General features: G+C 40.3%; 5 protein-coding genes across 5 annotated transcripts in view; all 5 read left to right on the forward strand.

Annotated features, from left to right (window-relative positions):
• Positions 1-10,412: 10,412 nt before the first annotated feature.
• On the forward strand, positions 10,413-11,048 carry LOC141331877 (histone H1-like). The gene has a single exon (XM_073836915.1). It carries the CDS (start codon positions 10,413-10,415, stop codon positions 11,046-11,048), a length of 636 nt encoding a protein of 211 aa, XP_073693016.1.
• Positions 11,049-11,579: 531 nt separating this feature from the next.
• Positions 11,580-17,720, forward strand: part of LOC141330798 (uncharacterized) — a 42,229-nt gene continuing 36,088 nt past the window's right edge. Inside the window, exon 1 of the mRNA XM_073835560.1 lies at positions 11,580-11,962. Coding sequence (XP_073691661.1) covers positions 11,580-11,962 — 383 coding nt within the window. The remainder of the gene's footprint in view (positions 11,963-17,720) is intronic.
• Positions 12,705-13,115, forward strand: LOC141332428 (histone H3-like). The gene has a single exon (XM_073837563.1). The coding sequence runs from the start codon at positions 12,705-12,707 to the stop codon at positions 13,113-13,115; it is 411 nt and encodes a 136-aa protein (XP_073693664.1).
• Positions 15,076-15,455, forward strand: LOC141331051 (histone H4). The gene has a single exon (XM_073835905.1). The coding sequence runs from the start codon at positions 15,076-15,078 to the stop codon at positions 15,385-15,387; it is 312 nt and encodes a 103-aa protein (XP_073692006.1). The 3' UTR covers positions 15,388-15,455.
• Positions 15,984-16,698, forward strand: LOC141332347 (histone H2B-like). The gene has a single exon (XM_073837486.1). It carries the CDS (start codon positions 16,161-16,163, stop codon positions 16,533-16,535), a length of 375 nt encoding a protein of 124 aa, XP_073693587.1. The 5' UTR covers positions 15,984-16,160; the 3' UTR covers positions 16,536-16,698.

The following is a 17,720-nucleotide window of genomic DNA, read 5'->3' on the forward strand; positions in this document are numbered from 1 at the left end:
TATTTGAGTGAGCTCCTATCGTATAATAGTCCTTCACGTCCGCTGCGTTCTCAAAATTCTGGCAATTTGATAATACCTAGAATATCAAAATCAACTGCGGGCGGCAGATCATTTTCTTATCTAGCGCCTAAACTCTGGAACAATCTACCTAACACTGTTCGGGAGGCAGACACAATCTGTCAGTTTAAATCTAGATTAAAGACACATCTCTTTAACCTGGCTTACACATAAAACATTAACACATTCCTATAATTCAAATCCGTTAAAGGATTGTTAGGCTTCATTAATTAGGTCAACCGGAACCGAAAACACCTCCCATAACACCTGATGCACTCGTTGCATCGTAAAAAGAATGGCATCTACGCTAATATTAGTCTGTTTCATTCTTATTCCGAGGTCACCGTAGCCACCAGACCCAGCCTGTATCCGGATCAGATGGTCACTGCAGTCCCCCGGATCCAGTCCGTACCCAGCTTAGATCATGGATCACCACCTGGAGATGACTTCAATAGCTGTGGATGTCAACCAGATGAGCTCCAAAGGCGGATCATCAATAGACCTCGCCAACCTTGACGGCCATCGGCGCTACACCACAGGATCCTGATGAGTTCTCTACAATCAGACATTGGTACAAACTGTTGTTTGGTCTGGCCAGAGGAGAACTGGTCCCCCGACTGAGCCTGGTTTCTCCCAAGGTTTTTTTCTCCATTTCTGTCACCTGTGGAGTTTTGGTTCCTTGCCGCTGTCGCCTCTGGCTTGCTTAGTTGGGGACATTTTCCAGCGATATCGTATACTATTTGAACTGAACTGGACGATGATATCACTGAACTCATTGATGAACTGCCTTTAACTGAAAATTGATTGTTACAATAATGCGTTACTTACACACTATGGTGCTGTTTAAATACTGTGCAGTTGCTTTGACACAATCTGTATTGTAAAAGGCGCTATATAAATAAAGGTGACTTGACTTGACATCGTGAGCATAGGTCGTAATTTCGATATATTTTTTAGATGAAAAAATGCGGTTTTGCAAATGCTAGAAATGTGGCTTTCGAAGGAAAGATTGCTATCGAATAGCACACCTATGTTCCTGACTGATGACGACCAATTTACAGAGCAGTCATTGAGTAATAGACTGTGTTTTAGGTTATTACATGCGGAGGTTTCAGGTCCAATAATTAACACCTCTGTTTTTTTTCAGAATTTAGCAGTAAAAAATTTCTTGCCATCCAATTTTTTATTTCAACTATGCATTCTGTTAGTTTTTCGAATTGATATGTTTTGCCGGGCTGCGAAGAAATATAGACCTGCGTATCATCAGCGTAACAGTGAAAGCTAACACCATGTTTCCTGATGATATCTCCCAAGGGTAACATATAAAGTGTAAAAAGTAATGGGCCTTGAGGTACTCCATACTGCACTTGTGATTGATATGATACCTCTTCATTCACTGCTTTGAATTGATGGCGGTCTGATAAGTACGATTCGAACCAAGCCAGTGCACTACCACTAATGCCAACATAATTTTCAAGTCTATTTAAAAGAATACTGTGGTCAATAGTATCAAACGCAGCACTAAGATCCAGTAGCACTAATAGAGAGATGCAACCACGATCGGATGACAGGAGAAGATCATTTGTTACTCTAATACAGTGGTTCTCAAACTTTTTTGGTCCTGCCCCCCTTTAAACCTTTAAAAAAATCTGGCGCCCCCCCTCCCGAAAATAGCTATCCCACCTAAGACTAATAAATGATTTTACTAAACATAATGAAAACTTAATGCTTTCTTAGTTAGGAGAATAACTGTTATTATTATAATTCTCTATGTTATTTATATATATATATATATATATATATATATATATATATATTTTTTTTTTTGTGGGTTTCATGCTGTCCTAAGGCATAGCAGGGCTTAAAATGAACTTTTTTACTTAGTAGCACTGGTGCTCCCAACTTCAAATAGTTAGGAGCACCAAAAAAATATAGGAGCTCCCAATTTATTTTTAGTAATGTGCCGATCTTGATTCTTCGTGGCTGATTCTGATTGCAGATGTTTTACAAGCAAATGAGCTGATTCTGAAAGCCTTTTTTTATATATTTATTTTATGCCTTAAGCAAGGGACAGGAATTAATGAAAATATGAGTACATGAACAAGATGTTTATTTTCACTATTATAAGTACAGCTGTTTAAATTAGAGGCAGCTACTGCATTTTTAAAGAATCTACAGTATAAATAACAAAAATAAACAACACAGTTCTTTCTTAGTCGTGTAGGCAATAAATGCAGCCATAATCAAAGTAGGCTACTCTTTCAATATTCAAAGTGCAAATAGAGACCGAATTTTCCCATCATGAAACAGAGCTTATTATAGCGCACATACTAATAACAGTCTAGATATGTTATGTAGCCAAATTTGAGCGCATTGGTGAGTCGCTCTCTAAACGTGGGGTATTCAAATTACTTTTGGTTTCATTTTAACAATCGTGCGAATCAGCGGTGCTGAGCGTGCATTCTACAAGACATTACTTTTACAAAACCATTTGAAGTGGGAGGACACAAACAGGATTTTGAAAAGCCCCAAGTGGAGATTACGCCCCTGCGTCAGTTTAACTCTGCCGCTGAGTTATCATTTGTGAATGTATGCTGTTGTACAGTATACCGAGACTGAGGCACCAGAATGCCGCAGTTAAGCGGAGCGTAGTATCAGTGACATCTCTGCTGGACGCGACAAAGCGACAGTTGCAAATCATTTTAACTTTGAAGCAATTATACCTTGTCAGATTTTCTGCATTGAGCTTTTGAATGACCAGCACCTGCCTGGGTCTGTGCGAATTCATTTATGGTTTTCTATTCTCTTTCACACACCGATCCATCTCCCATTCTAAGTTACGTCCTTTGGCTGTTTACGTTTTTATATTTATTTTTCTGCTGATGGCCCGCACCCCCCCTGCAATACTCATGCGCCCCCACTTTGAGAACCACTGCTCTAATAAGAGCAGTCTTAGTGCTATGATACGGTCTAAAACCTGACTGAAAATCCTCACAGATACCATTTTTCTCTAAGAATGAACACAATTGTGAGGATACTACCTTTTCTAGTATCTTTGACAGAAAAGGGAGATTTGAAATTGGTCTGTAATTGTTTAATTCATTGGGATCAAGTTGAGGTTTTTTAATTAGAGGCTTAATAACAGCCAGTTTGAAAGTTTTGGGGACATATCCTAACGATAGTGACGAATTAATTATATTCAGAAGAGGATCTATGACTTCTGGAAGCACCTCTTTTAGTAGCTTAGATGGAATAGGGTCTAACATACATGTTGTCGGTTTCGATGATTTAATACGTTTGTACAACTCTTCCTCTCCTATAGTTGAAAATTCATGGAATTGTTCCTCAGGAGATTTATAGCATATCTGATGCGATACTGTAGCGGATGGCTGCATAGTTACAATTTTATCTCTAATAGTGTCTATCTTGGTAGTAAAATAGTTCATGAAGTCATTACTGCTGTGCTGTTGGGAAAATTCTGCACCTGTTGGTGCTTTATTCTTCGTTAATTTAGCCACTGTATTGAATAAATACCTAGGGTTATGTTTGTTTTCTTCTAAGAAAGATGAAAAATAATCCAATCTAGCAGTTTTTAATGCTTTTCTATAGGATATGTTACATTCACGCCAGGCTGTACGGAAAGCCTCTAGTTTTGTTTTCCTCCAGCTGCGTTCCATTTTTCGTGCTGCTCTCTTCAGTGCGCGAGTGTGTTCAGTATACCACGGCGTCGGACTGTTTTCCTGAAGGAGCAACTATATCTAAAGTGCTAGAAAAAAGAGAGTCAATAGTTTCTATTACATCATCAAGTTTTCCTGAGCTATCGGATATGCTGAGGAATTCAGATAAATCAGGAAGGTTCTTACAAATCAGTCTCTTGTGGTACAACTAATGGTTCTACCGTACTTATAGCGAGGAGTTAGTTTTACAGTTTTAGTTATCTGGAGTATACACAAGACTAGATAATGATCTGAGATATCATCACTTTGATGCGGAATTTCAACGCCATTAACATCAATTCCATGTGACAGTATTAAATCTAGAGTATGATTTCGGCAATGAGTAGGACCTGACACGTGTTGTCTAACCCCAATAGAGTTCAAAATATCTATAAATGCTGATCCCAATGCATCTTTTTCATTATCAACATGGATGTTAAAATCACCCACTATTAAGACTTTATCTGCGGCCAACACTAATTCGGATAGAAAATCAGCAAATTCTTTAATAAAGTCTGTATGGTGCCCTGGTGGCCTGTAAACAGTAGCTAGCACAAACATCACGGCAGATTTATCATTAATACTTGATTCTTTGGATAATGTTATATGGAGCACCATTACTTCAAACGAGTTATAATTGAAGCCCGTTCTCTGAGAAACACTGAACATATTGCTATAAATTGTGCAAACGCCTCCCCCCTTACCTTTTACACGTGGCACATGTTTATAACAGTAATATTGGGGGGGGGAGCCTCATTTAAAATAAAAAAGAAAGTCTAATCCAGTGAAAACGGTTATTTTCTGAAAACAATTTATATAATATTTAATCTTAAGTACTCATCCTGTTTATCTCTGTGAAGTTCCCAGTCATGACAGCTAGCGTGCGTCTAAAAACTCTGGCCTCGTTTTCATCTCCAACTTCAAAATCATTCTACGTTGGTGTTTGATGTACTTTGTTCACTTTGTAAACTCGTCCTGCAGTTTAAACTACATTTTGGGAGTTCAAACTCTGAAAAGTTCTTCTCAAAAAACATTAACAGACAAAAAGACATGAACATCTTGGATGACAAGGGGGTGAGTACATTATCTGTACATTTTTGTTCTGAAAGTGAACTACTCCTTTAAGTGTTTTCCTCAGATAAAAACACACACACACACACACACACAAAAAAAAAAAAAAACATAAACAAAATGCTGTATAAAAAGGTCAAATTCGATAAATTTAATGGGTCTTATCAGCTTCCGGCAATTTTTAGATGCACAAATAAGCTCATTTTGTTGCTTAATATTGCAAACTGGTGTTTCTTTCCATATTATTGTAATGCATTGTCTTAATTATATCACACATAGCACAAACAGTTTTACTTTTTATTGCAGTGTTAATTTTCTCATTATTTCTACGGTGCCTAAAGAAGTGGAAGTCTGGCACATTCACAGAAAAAAACTTCTGCATTGAAAAATAAGGTGAATAAGTTGGTGTTGCCACAGTAGCATTACTCTCTCACTGTAGCCAAAAGTTTCTGCTTTACCAGCATTGTTACTAAAACCTCAATAGTTTTTAATGACTTTAGTCATTTCTAGGGACATATCATGATCTTCACTTTAAAATATGGATCCAAATAATTAGTAATTCCTTCTGATGGATTTGGTAATACCTGCATCATTACTCGTGTGTTACCATGATCTTCACTTTAGGACTAATTATACATTTTGCATTATTTACTTTTATTATGAACATGCATATAGTAGTTCTCCAGGAGATGTGAAAAAAAAAAAAAAAAAAGGAGTTACTGGTTAGCTAAAAGTGGACTACCATGTTCAACTGAGTGCTATCGTTAATCAGAGTCTTCAGGAGTCTCCCCGCCGGTCTGTCGGCCCCGCTGCGGAAGGAAAGTACTAGTTAGCACAGCTTTCCCGGGACAGTGAGCATGCAACATAAAAATAATTCATACAAGACCATTGTATACATATGCCTGCCAATTTAACATACCCCTATGACCAGAGCCAATCCTCCCTAAACGCAAAATATGCAAGCTGCCTAGGGCCCCTAAAAAAACGGGGGGCTCTCTTGCTCACAATTTTTTAGGATTTATTTTTATTTTTGTTTTGAAGTGGGTCAGCAGTTATCAGAACATGAATGTTAATTTCTCTTAATGTAGTGCACTGTCGCCCTTTCTATGTAAAAATCAGTCAAATCATGTTACGTAAATGTAGTACAGTTTCTTGCTGGAGACTAAAAAAAAGTGTTAAAAGGCTATTGCAGCAGAAGAGACTCTTTCGCAATTGCATTCTGTAAGCGCAATTCGAGACGGAGTGAAACACGGACAAATGCGTTTCATTCATTCATACTCGGGCCTCGACACAGTTATGTGTAGGGCCCCCTGAAGTCCAGGATCGGCACTGATGACTCTCAATACAGCTGGACTCAGGAAACTGGGGTATTCTTACAGAAACTTAACCGTGGCTTTATATCTTGCAGATAACATAAGAATACAATGCATAAAGTGATTTAAAAAGTCAACAATTAAAGTGAACCTACCGTTTTTCATCTTCACAATGAGTCTTTCACAGAGCCTTTGCCGAGGTGTGTGGTTGTTTTCCGTGGTCATTTAGTACTAATGTTTTCAGATTTACAATTGGAGAATATTTTACCAGAATGCACTAAAAATCTGCAATAACACTGTACACCGCGCATACATTAATGAACCTGAGAAACAGTAATAATGTGAAAAAACAAAATTGATTTACAGTGATGCTGATTGCTAGCGTTGACTAGTACTCTCTCTGACCACCCAATCAAAGGACGAGAAAGTGCAGATGTTATGGTACACCTATGGTACTGCTAGATGGCAGGTGTCTGGTCAGTTAATGCAACGGTTTCATTGGCATTTGTTTTAAGCCATAGACGCCTGCACTATTGATTCTGAAGGCCTCAGGCAGATTTCTTAGAACATTCTTTCACGAGTTCCCACTTACTGATAATAAACAGAGTAAAAAGGATAGCGTATAAGGTTAAGCGTATTTGGCGTGCTGTCCGGGAGAGGGCTCCGAGCTCGGCAATCGGCCCGAACCCAATAGCTCCCCAAAAGGCTAAACGATTGCAGGACAGCAGCCAAGGGAAACCACTGTAACCCTCAAAAGGTGCTTAGTTTTTTGGCTGAAGGCATGCAGGATGATTGTAGCAGTGGGTGGAGGGAAAAAAACAGGCTTGGGAGGAGCTCCAGTGAGAGCTGCTAAGGCAGAAAATATGAAGAAAAAAGGGTACTGCTGCGGCATCGGTAAATAACTGAATGTCGACTGGGGAGGAAACCAGATTTTTGTAGAAAAAAGATAAGCCGTTCCATTGTTTAAGGAAGGATATCCACAGGCTAAGTTCGTTACGGCATGAGTCATTTAAATATATCTGATCTTCTAGCACGTGAACGGAGGACACAAGGGAGAGGATGTGCGCGATGAAGGGGCGGCCTTGCGGAATAATGCGCATCGCAAAATTCAGGTGGCCGAGGATGGATAAAAGCTCGCGTTTGGAGCACCTGGAGAGGAGGCTACCAAAACGGTCCTATCGATTTTCTCTTTAGGAAGAGAAGCCTGAAATTTTTGGGAATCTAGATTGACGCCCAAAAATTCGATGGAAGTGTTAGGACCTGTGGTTTTTTCTTGTGCGAGAGGGATCCCTAGTTCGGCAAAGAGTTTTTGGGTTGTCGCGAGATGGGCGTTTGGAAGGGAGTCGGGGGGAGAGATAATTAAAAAATCATCCAGGAGATGAACCAGAAACGGTAGATTGTAACTGTTAGAGAGGATCCAGCAAATCGCCTCTGACAACATATCGAAAATTTTAGGGCTGCTTCAACAGCCGAATGTGAGGCTGAATTTTTCCGAAATTCCGAATAAATGCCAGTAGTCAGGGTGGATGGGCATGACTTTGAAGGCAGAAGTAATGTCGACTTTGGCCAGCCAAGCGCCGCGACCTGCTTCTTTGATCAGGGTGATGGCTTGATCAATGTCGTGATAGTGGAGAGAAAATTCTTCAAGGGAAATGAGGCTGTTAATACTTGGGAACAGGGAATTATGTGGGGATGAGAGATCGATTATGAGGCGTTTTTTACCTGAAAATTTTCTGGCTGCGACGCCGATGGGACTGACTCGAAAAACATCAAAAGGCGGAACGGAAAAGGGGCCGATCATGAAATTTTCTTCTATTTCTTTTTTAATTAAGATGTCGACTGTTTCGGGTTCGGTGAGAGCGGATTGAAGGTTGGGACAGATGAGACTTTGGGAGGGGAGGCTTACGACGCCTGGATGAAAGCCATGTGAGAGACCTGAAAGGATATAATCTGTAAAATTAGAATCAGGATGATGAAGCAATTCAGCAGATAAATGAGAAACATTGACAGGAGTCGATAAGTACTGTTTGTCTTTTTTATTTGCAGCTCTCTGCACTGGACAGATCAAACGGGCATGGGACCCGCCACAGAAATTACAGACATGCAGAAAACGACAGCGTTGTCTAGTGCACCTCGCGTTATTAAAGTTAGCGCAGGCTTGACTGAATGCGATGGTGAATTCAGTAAACGAAAGAATGCGAGATGAGTTGTGAGTGGAGTTTTTTAGGGTAACAGAAAATTTGCCGCAATTGATTAGGCAATCCGGGTGTGAAGGAGAGAGAGGGGATAGAAGGGTGAAGAGGTCAATGTCTGCACCTGCTAGGATTTGTGTCCGGATGGAATTGGCAACGGGAGGTGGATCCAGGGCGATTGTGTTTGGAGGGATAGGCAGGGGTGTGGCTGAGGCTAGCGTGAAAGTATTGCGAGATTGAGCAGAAAGAGAGACTGCCGGGAGTGATAGCGGAGGTGCGCTCACGCTATTACTGACTCCTGGGGCAGGAAGAAAATGCCGGCCATGGGTAGGGGAGGGAGTTGGGAGTGTGAAAAGGTATCGGCTGCAAGTGTCTTTGTAGCCGGCTGAGGTCGAGGAGCTCCGCTTTAGTGGCGCCGGCACTGGTGAGTCCGGCCACGGTCCATTTCCCTGTAGCTGGGATGGAGGAAAGGGCTGAGGCGAAGGAAGACGCCGGCGAAGGCGGCTGATGCCTCGAGGGTGAAGGTGATGGTGGGGTTCGGCGAGCGTGAACGGTGGAACGGGAGGTTTTACGGCCCCGTTTTGCAGCCGCGGGCTCGCTTGGAGGGTCCTGCGGGACGATGTTTGCCTGTGTCGCGACAGGTGATGTTTGCGAGGCAGTGGCTTCGAGAAAATTTTTTCTCTTGGAGAAGGTCGATGGCTGACATTTTTTCCTGGCTTGGTTGGACCGAAGTCGGTTGAAACGAGAGATAGGAAGGTAAGGCTGCTTTGATTATTTATAGTGATTCCCTTTAACACTGATTGGATAGGGAGTGATTACTGATGGTGCATTGGCTGTGTTAATTATGCCGAAATTTGTTAATAAAACATCACTTAAACATACACTACTGAAAGCAGCACAACCAAGAAAAAAAAGCTATGAAATGAAGATTATAGACTATTGGAAATAATTTAATACACATTAATAGAAAAAAATATATTAAAAACTAAGTAATAGTGATAGTGTTTAGGACAGCTGAGAAGGCTTCACTGTCCCTGCACTGCAAAAAATGCTTTTCTAGCTTAGATATTTTTGTCTTGTTTACAGTCAAAATATCTAAAAAGTCTTAAATCAAGAAGGATTTTCTAGATGAGTAAAAATTATTGTCTTGTTTTCAGAAAAAAAAAAGTTAAAATTAAGTGCATTTTTGCTTGAAACGAGCAAAATAATCTGCCAATGGGGTAAGAACAATAATCTTGTTTTCTGTTTGAAATAAGATTTTCTTTCTTACCCCATTGGCAGATTATTTTGCTTGTTCTAAGCAAAAATTACTTAATTTTGACTTGTTTTTTCTGAAAACAAGATTTTTTTTTTTACTTGTCTAGAATAACCTTATTAATTTAAGAATTTTTAGATATTTTGGCTGGAAACCAGACAAAAAATCTAAGATAGAAAAGCATTTTTTGCAGTGTGACGGCCCATCACTGCATTTAATCCAGCATTTTTTAGAGTGCATTATTCTCATTATTATTATTATCATTATTATTATTATTATCAAGATAGATCATCTGCTGGACAAACATGAGCCACAGACTGTTCTTGTGCTTCAAGCTGGCCAGAACAACAGCTGTATGAAGCACTGCACATGGCCCTCACTGATGCTCATTTCATTATATTCACTTCAAACTGTTTCTGAAACACACAGAGGACCAGTTCAGTCTTTGACCAACTTTTCCTCTTAAACAAGGCATTAAATGAACACGCGGCTTTGTTCCGTGGCTGATGCTCGCCTTGAATTTGATCTGATCGGAGAAAAAGAAACATTTCCTCGTCGCGTATTTTAGTGTCCAGAGAAAGCCGAGAACCTCTGCATGATGTTGAGTTTGTTTTTACTGCGTCAAACTATTTAACCACTGGAGTATTGGCCTTGAATGTAAGAGAAGAAACACAAGCGCGAGTGGCTCGTGGAGGCGCGCAGACAGCGAGCGGCGGGTTGAGTCTATAAGGTTCTCATGTGTTGTTTAAGAGCGCAGCGCTGCTGTAGCGCCAATCATTGTTGATTTCAGCTTTTGAAGAAAAGAGAAATGGCAGAAACCGCTCCAGCCCCAGCTGCCGCCGCCCCGCCGGCCAAAGCACCCAAGAAGAAGTCCGCTGCCAAAGCCAAGAAAGCAGGTCCAGCTGTCGGCGAGCTGATCGTCAAAGCCGTGTCCGCATCCAAGGAGAGGAGCGGCGTGTCTCTCGCAGCTCTGAAGAAGGCTCTCTCTGCCGGCGGCTACGATGTGGAGAAGAACAACTCCCGCGTCAAGATCGCCATCAAGAGCCTGGTGACTAAAGGCACCCTGGTGCAGGTCAAAGGAACCGGCGCTTCCGGCTCCTTCAAGCTCAACAAGCAAAGCGAGACCAAGAAGAAACCCGCCAAGAAAGCTGCTCCTAAAGCCAAGAAGCCCGCAGCCAAGAAACCCGCTGCTGCCAAGAAGCCCAAGAGCGCAGCGGCAAAGAAGCCCGCCGCTAAGAAATCGCCCAAGAAGGCCAAGAAACCCGCCGCTGCTGCCGCTAAGAAGGCGACGAAGAGCCCTAAGAAGGCCAAGAAGCCAGCAGCACCCAAGAAAGCAGCAAAGAGCCCCAAAAAGGCCAAGGCAGCCAAACCCAAGGTGGCAAAGCCCAAAACCACCAAGCCTAAAGCTGCTAAGCCTAAAAAGGCAGCTCCCAAGAAGAAATAATAAAATTACTATTTTTCTCCCCAACGGCTCTTTTCAGAGCCACCCACAAACTCCAAAAAAGAGCAAACTTTAGATTGATCTGTAGTTGTATTTTTTTGTAGAAAATCATGAGAATGTTATTGAGTTTACCTCGACTCATGTTCTTTTACGTGTTAACTGAATTTAGAAATTCACATATTAATATTAACAGATGTAATAGATCATTCATCTTAATAATTAGGTTAAAAATAAGTTATTATTAATGTGTTGTTATTTTTAGTCTGGACATTAATTTTGAACTTCTTAAGCACCCGTAACCATTTATTTTATATTTTATCTCAAGTGTTTTTTAGTCTAAAATGCTGCAGAATCTGACCGCCAGCTGTGGGGGTGTGGCTTTGGTGTTCGGTGTTGGAGGGAAGTTCAGTGATTGGTTTAAAATATTACTATCCTCTAAACCAATGGGCGACTGGCACGCTCTTTTAAAACAGTAGAGCTGCTCTCATAGGTTTATCATTTCTGCTTTACAAACGTAGAAATTAACAACCAACAATGAGCGGTAGAGGCAAAACCGGCGGCAAAACGAGAGCCAAGGCTAAGACTCGTTCATCCAGGGCAGGGTTGCAGTTCCCCGTCGGTCGTGTTCACAGACTTCTCCGTAAAGGGAATTACGCTGAGCGCGTCGGTGCCGGTGCTCCCGTCTATCTGGCGGCTGTGCTCGAGTATCTTACCGCTGAGATCCTGGAGTTGGCTGGAAACGCCGCGAGAGACAACAAAAAGACCCGTATCATTCCCCGTCACCTGCAGCTGGCGGTGCGCAATGACGAGGAGCTCAACAAACTCCTGGGCGGAGTGACCATCGCTCAGGGCGGCGTGCTGCCCAACATCCAGGCTGTGCTTCTGCCTAAGAAGACCGAAAAACCCGCCAAGACCAAGTAAACAGATCTGTTTCTCAAACCCAAAGGCTCTTTTAAGAGCCACCCATTTTATCTATCAGAGAGCATTTTTCTCCGTTTAATTAATCCGTAGGCATACAATACATATCAATAATAATAATAATAAAAAACTAAATACGTGTACATTTGTTTAGTGTGGGGAAATTGCTTTATTCGTTATAAAACACTCACATTTGTAGTGTTCGTAATAAGCCCATAAAGCACTAGAATATCCAGACATTAAACAACTAACACGGAGATCAATGTGTTCTGTAATTCATTCACAATCTGAAATATTGCTTTTCTCAAGTACTCTGTAAATACATTTATTATTATTTTTATATACAGCTGTATACAGAGTAAATAATGACCAAATCTACATAAACCACCTGTTCCAGACTCATGCACATTATTTATTAAGTCTTATTCTGTTCTCATGTCAGATATGTATCAAGAGCTCCTTAAAAAAGGAATTAAGCTGATTTTGATAAAGAGTGTGTTTAAAGCATAAAGTAATAAAACAAAGAGTTTTGAGCGGGAAACAAACAGCTCCGTTTGAAAACAGGAGGTGCGCAGTCATTGGCTAGCAGTCATGAGCAGACTTCACACATCAGCCAATCACAAGCCTCAGCACCTTTATGACACCATCAGCTCGTGACCATATGATGCTTTAAAAGCAGGCGCTGAACACAGAACAGTATTTTCTACGTACACAGAACGGAGAAAGAAGTGCATCACAGCGATGGCAAGAACCAAGCAGACCGCTCGTAAATCCACCGGTGGCAAAGCCCCGAGGAAGCAGCTCGCTACCAAAGCCGCCCGCAAGAGCGCCCCAGCCACCGGCGGCGTCAAGAAGCCCCATCGTTACAGGCCCGGGACCGTGGCTCTCCGAGAGATCCGCCGTTATCAGAAGTCCACTGAGTTGCTGATCCGCAAACTGCCTTTCCAGCGTCTGGTCCGAGAAATCGCTCAGGATTTCAAGACTGATCTGCGCTTCCAGAGCTCCGCTGTCATGGCTCTGCAGGAGTCCAGTGAGGCCTATTTGGTCGGTCTGTTTGAGGACACCAATCTGTGCGCCATCCACGCCAAGAGAGTCACCATCATGCCCAAAGACATCCAGCTGGCCCGCCGCATCCGCGGAGAACGCGCTTAAACTCGCATCAGCCCCATTAAACCCCAAAGGCTCTTTTAAGAGCCACCAAAAACACTGAATGAGGGAATTTCCACTTTAATGCATAATATAGCAAAAAGGAATTGATGCTTTCATCTATTCAAATAAATCTGTTAATTTTATAAGTACATGGGCAAACGCATCTATGTGTTAAAAGACTAAATGGTTTCAAGCGTTTAACAAAAAAGAAAAAAAAAATTGTGTTGCAGACCCTGCACTTGGAGTCCACGCAACAGATGAGAATAGTCTTTTCTTGCAATGAAGAAAGAAAGAGACAAGAGTTTGCTTTGTTGACTATAGACGCTCATAGTCGCCATGGCAACTGTTCTCTCAACTGCCACTTAGTATTTAGAAAATGCAACTTTGTTTTCCTTAATATATACATTCCTGACAATAAAGTAATATAAATGCATATAAACGAGCATATGTAAATCATAAATACAATATATATACAATCAGTTCAATAATCCTGTGACCTGAACATCATGTGGGGGGTCACACATACAAACACTAGAAGTTAATTCAGTTTAACAATTGTGACTGTAAATGATCATAGCACAGCCTCAAATACTAATTAATTGTAATTTCTAAATTGTTCATACTTAGTTTTGGGAAGGAAGTGATTCAAGTTACATTCAAATATTGTAACATTTAGTATGGTCACATATGTATTTTAATAAGTACAGGCCAGAATAAGTGTGTTGTTTCACTTTTATATAAATATCTATATATATATATAAATATCTAATAGCTACATCTGTTACTCTGAATGACATTATTGTGATTGTGTCCATAATTGCAATATTTGTTTCCTGAGTAAATAACAGCAGAAGCAGATGTTTGTTGAGTAAAAAGTATTTATTTTATTTTGGCCACGATTGCTTTGTTTGTCACTTTGTTTCTGACTTGCTCTGCCTTAAGAAATGGCTGTTTGCCGTTATATTATGTTATATTATGAATACTTTCTGCTTGCTGTAAATTAGTATTTTGGTTGGAGAATCTACTGAACTTGTGAAATACTGTAGTGAGACGGGACTCTGTTCAGAAATATATTATTCTCTATCATTATAGTTTTATTTATAGTTATTGTCCTTGTTCTACTTGTCTTTACTGGGTTCACAGTAACTTTAGCTTTTTGGATTTTTTCAGTGACATTAACACAAACTAAACAATAGAAAAATATAAATAAGCTGCTAAATTGTTATTTATACAGTGATTCTGCCATTCAGTGTATTGGATGGACACTGTGGTGTAACAGAGAATTTGTGTTAAACTAAATGACAGAAACATTACCCTGAATGAGGAAACTCCTGCTTCTGCTGATATTACAGACTATCAGCTGGCCACCTATTTCAACACTGAGCTTGACCAGTAAAGCTCATCACAATTACTCAAAACATCTACTTATTTTTTCAAAAAATCAAAAACAAACAAAAAAACAATATGACCTCTTTTTATAACCACACCATGAAAAGGTGAAATGATCAAATATTTAAGAGCAATAAACTCACTTTTCTTGCAGCACCACACAGCATTACACTGAATAACAGCTTCACTGTGGAACATTGGATCATGAAATGAACTATGAAACCTTGATATCTTTAATATTGACTGAACCATACTGAAATTAATAGTAGACACACACACACACACACACACACACACACACACACACACACACACACACACACACACACACACACACACACACACACACACACACACACACACACACACACACACACACACACACACACACACACACACACACACACACACACACACACACACACACACACACACACACAATGTTAATCACTCTGTGCCATGTGACGCGGGGGTGGTTTCAGTTAGGTCCTGTAAGCAAATGTAAAAGGCCTCCCCTAAGCGGTTGTGACTTATTCGTTTTCGTCGTTTGATTGAAACAGAAAGACTCTTAAACATGTCTGGAAGAGGCAAAGGCGGTAAAGGACTCGGAAAAGGAGGCGCTAAGCGTCATCGTAAAGTTCTCCGCGATAACATCCAGGGAATCACCAAACCCGCTATTCGTCGTCTCGCTCGCCGCGGCGGTGTTAAGCGTATCTCGGGTCTGATCTACGAGGAGACCCGCGGTGTGTTGAAGGTGTTCCTGGAGAACGTTATCCGTGATGCTGTCACCTACACCGAACACGCCAAGAGAAAGACCGTCACCGCTATGGACGTTGTGTACGCGCTGAAACGACAGGGACGCACCTTGTACGGTTTCGGAGGATAAATGTCTTAAATCAGAGACAGACTACAAACCCAACGGCTCTTTTAAGAGCCACCCACTCTGTCACATAAAGAGTTAATATTACAGTCATGTTTTTCAGATGAACAATCACAGTTGTATTCTTATGATTAAGTAAGGTTTAAATGTAAGTGATGCTAATGTAGTGCTGCTTGTGTGTTGAATCACAGCTCTAAGTATGTTTTGTTTGAAAATGAGGTTATAACGCGTTGTTGATTATTTTATTTCCACATGGTATTTTGATATAAGTTTAGCTTTTTTATTTTAATTAAAACGACAGAATCAAAAGTAAACTTAATCAGATAAGAACAACAATTAAAGCAAAAGTGAAATTCGCAGGACAGCAGTGGAGAATAGAATTTTTTTTTTTTTTCTTTTCTAAATTCTCTCATTGGGTCTATAAGGCTTTTAAAAATTACTCTGTATGATATTTGAGACCCATTTGTTTTCTCGTATAGAATATAATAAAAAGAGCGGGAAGTGAAACAAAAGATATTTAGTCATGTGTGCAGATATCTATCAGACACGGAGCGGTGGGCGGGGCTGTCGTTTCTCAGCCTGTGATTGGCCCTCGTTGCTCTCCTGATGTTTAGAGTTGTCCAATCACATACGAGTTTATGGGTGTGGTCTGTGAAATCACGCAATCAGAATGTTCCACATCTCTTTGCTAATTAGCATAGGTTAGTCAGTAAATCCCTCTGTCAGACTCACTGCAGTCACTGATTCGTCGAAGACTCGAAGTATCGTCTAGCAGCATCATGCCTGAACCAGCGAAGTCCGCTCCTAAGAAAGGCTCCAAGAAGGCCGTCACTAAGACCGCAGGGAAAGGCGGAAAGAAGCGCAGAAAGTCCAGGAAGGAGAGTTACGCCATCTACGTCTACAAAGTCCTGAAGCAGGTCCATCCTGACACCGGTATCTCTTCCAAGGCGATGGGAATCATGAACTCTTTCGTCAATGACATCTTCGAGCGCATCGGTGGAGAAGCGTCTCGTCTGGCTCACTACAACAAGCGCTCCACCATCACTTCACGAGAGATCCAGACCGCTGTGCGTCTGCTGCTGCCCGGTGAACTGGCGAAACACGCCGTGTCTGAGGGCACCAAGGCCGTCACCAAGTACACCAGCTCCAAGTAGATCTGATCAAACTCACACAAACCCAAAGGCTCTTTTAAGAGCCACTCAACTAATCTCTGAGAGTATGTTTCTGGTTAAAATTGCTTGTAGTTTTTCACCATCTGTGCTGCATACAAAATAATGCAACACTAATATATAAGCAGACTTATGTTTGTCTTAATTTTGGATTTCTAAATGGCTGACATTTCTGAACACAATTGTTCTGGTGAGAAAAAGTTTCCAGTGCACCAGTACAGACAAATTTATATGTACAAATTTGCATGTTTACATAAACTTTGAGAAGGTGGACAGATATGTGATCCTGGACCACAAAACCAGTCATAAGGTTAAATTTTATAAAACTGAGATATATATACATCATATGAAAGGTCAATAAATAAGCTTTCCATTGATGTATGGTTTGTTAGGATAGGACAATATTTGGCCGAGATACATCTATTTGAAAATCTGAAATCTAAGGGTGCAAAAAATCTAAATACTGAGAAAATCACCTTTAAAGTTGTCCAAATTAGGATCTTAACAATGCATATTACTAATCAAAAATTACATTTTGATAGGTTTACAGTAGGAATTTTACAAAAAATCTTCATGGAACATGATCTTTAGTTAATTTCCTAATGATTTTGACATAAAAGAAAAATCAATAATTTTGACCCATACAATGTATTTTTGGCTATTGCTACAAATATACCCCAGCGACTTAAGACTGGTTTTGTGCTCCAGGGTCACATATTATGTTTAAGTTAAAAATCATGCATGCCTTAAAGAGAGCAATTATCTGTTTTGGAATGGTTAAGGTTTAAAATTTTACCTGTCAAAATACTTTTAATACAATTTGTTGTCTATAAAAGAACCTCCTTCAAAGATAAAAGTTTAGCTATTTAAGTAGTGTGTATATTTGAAATCACAGACGGTGACAGAGAACTCAGAAAAAAAATAAATAAAAAAAATAAAGCAAACTTTTAATTTCAAGTTTTTGTAGATTTTTTTTTATTTTTTTATTTTTTTATAATGGCCAAGCAGTCAGAAGATAATGAGTTGATCATAGCCTGTGTTTGATCATGACTTGCCAAAAATAAAATCTTTAAAAATCCCACTGAATTTCTCATGAAAGAGTAGAGGTTTTCTTCACTGAATTTACTAAATAATCAGCATAGATCTCTGAATCGACCTCAAACTCTTCAG

Source organism: Garra rufa, chromosome 3 (assembly GCF_049309525.1).
Source record: "Garra rufa chromosome 3, GarRuf1.0, whole genome shotgun sequence".
In the NCBI taxonomy this organism is placed as follows: domain Eukaryota; kingdom Metazoa; phylum Chordata; class Actinopteri; order Cypriniformes; family Cyprinidae; genus Garra; species Garra rufa.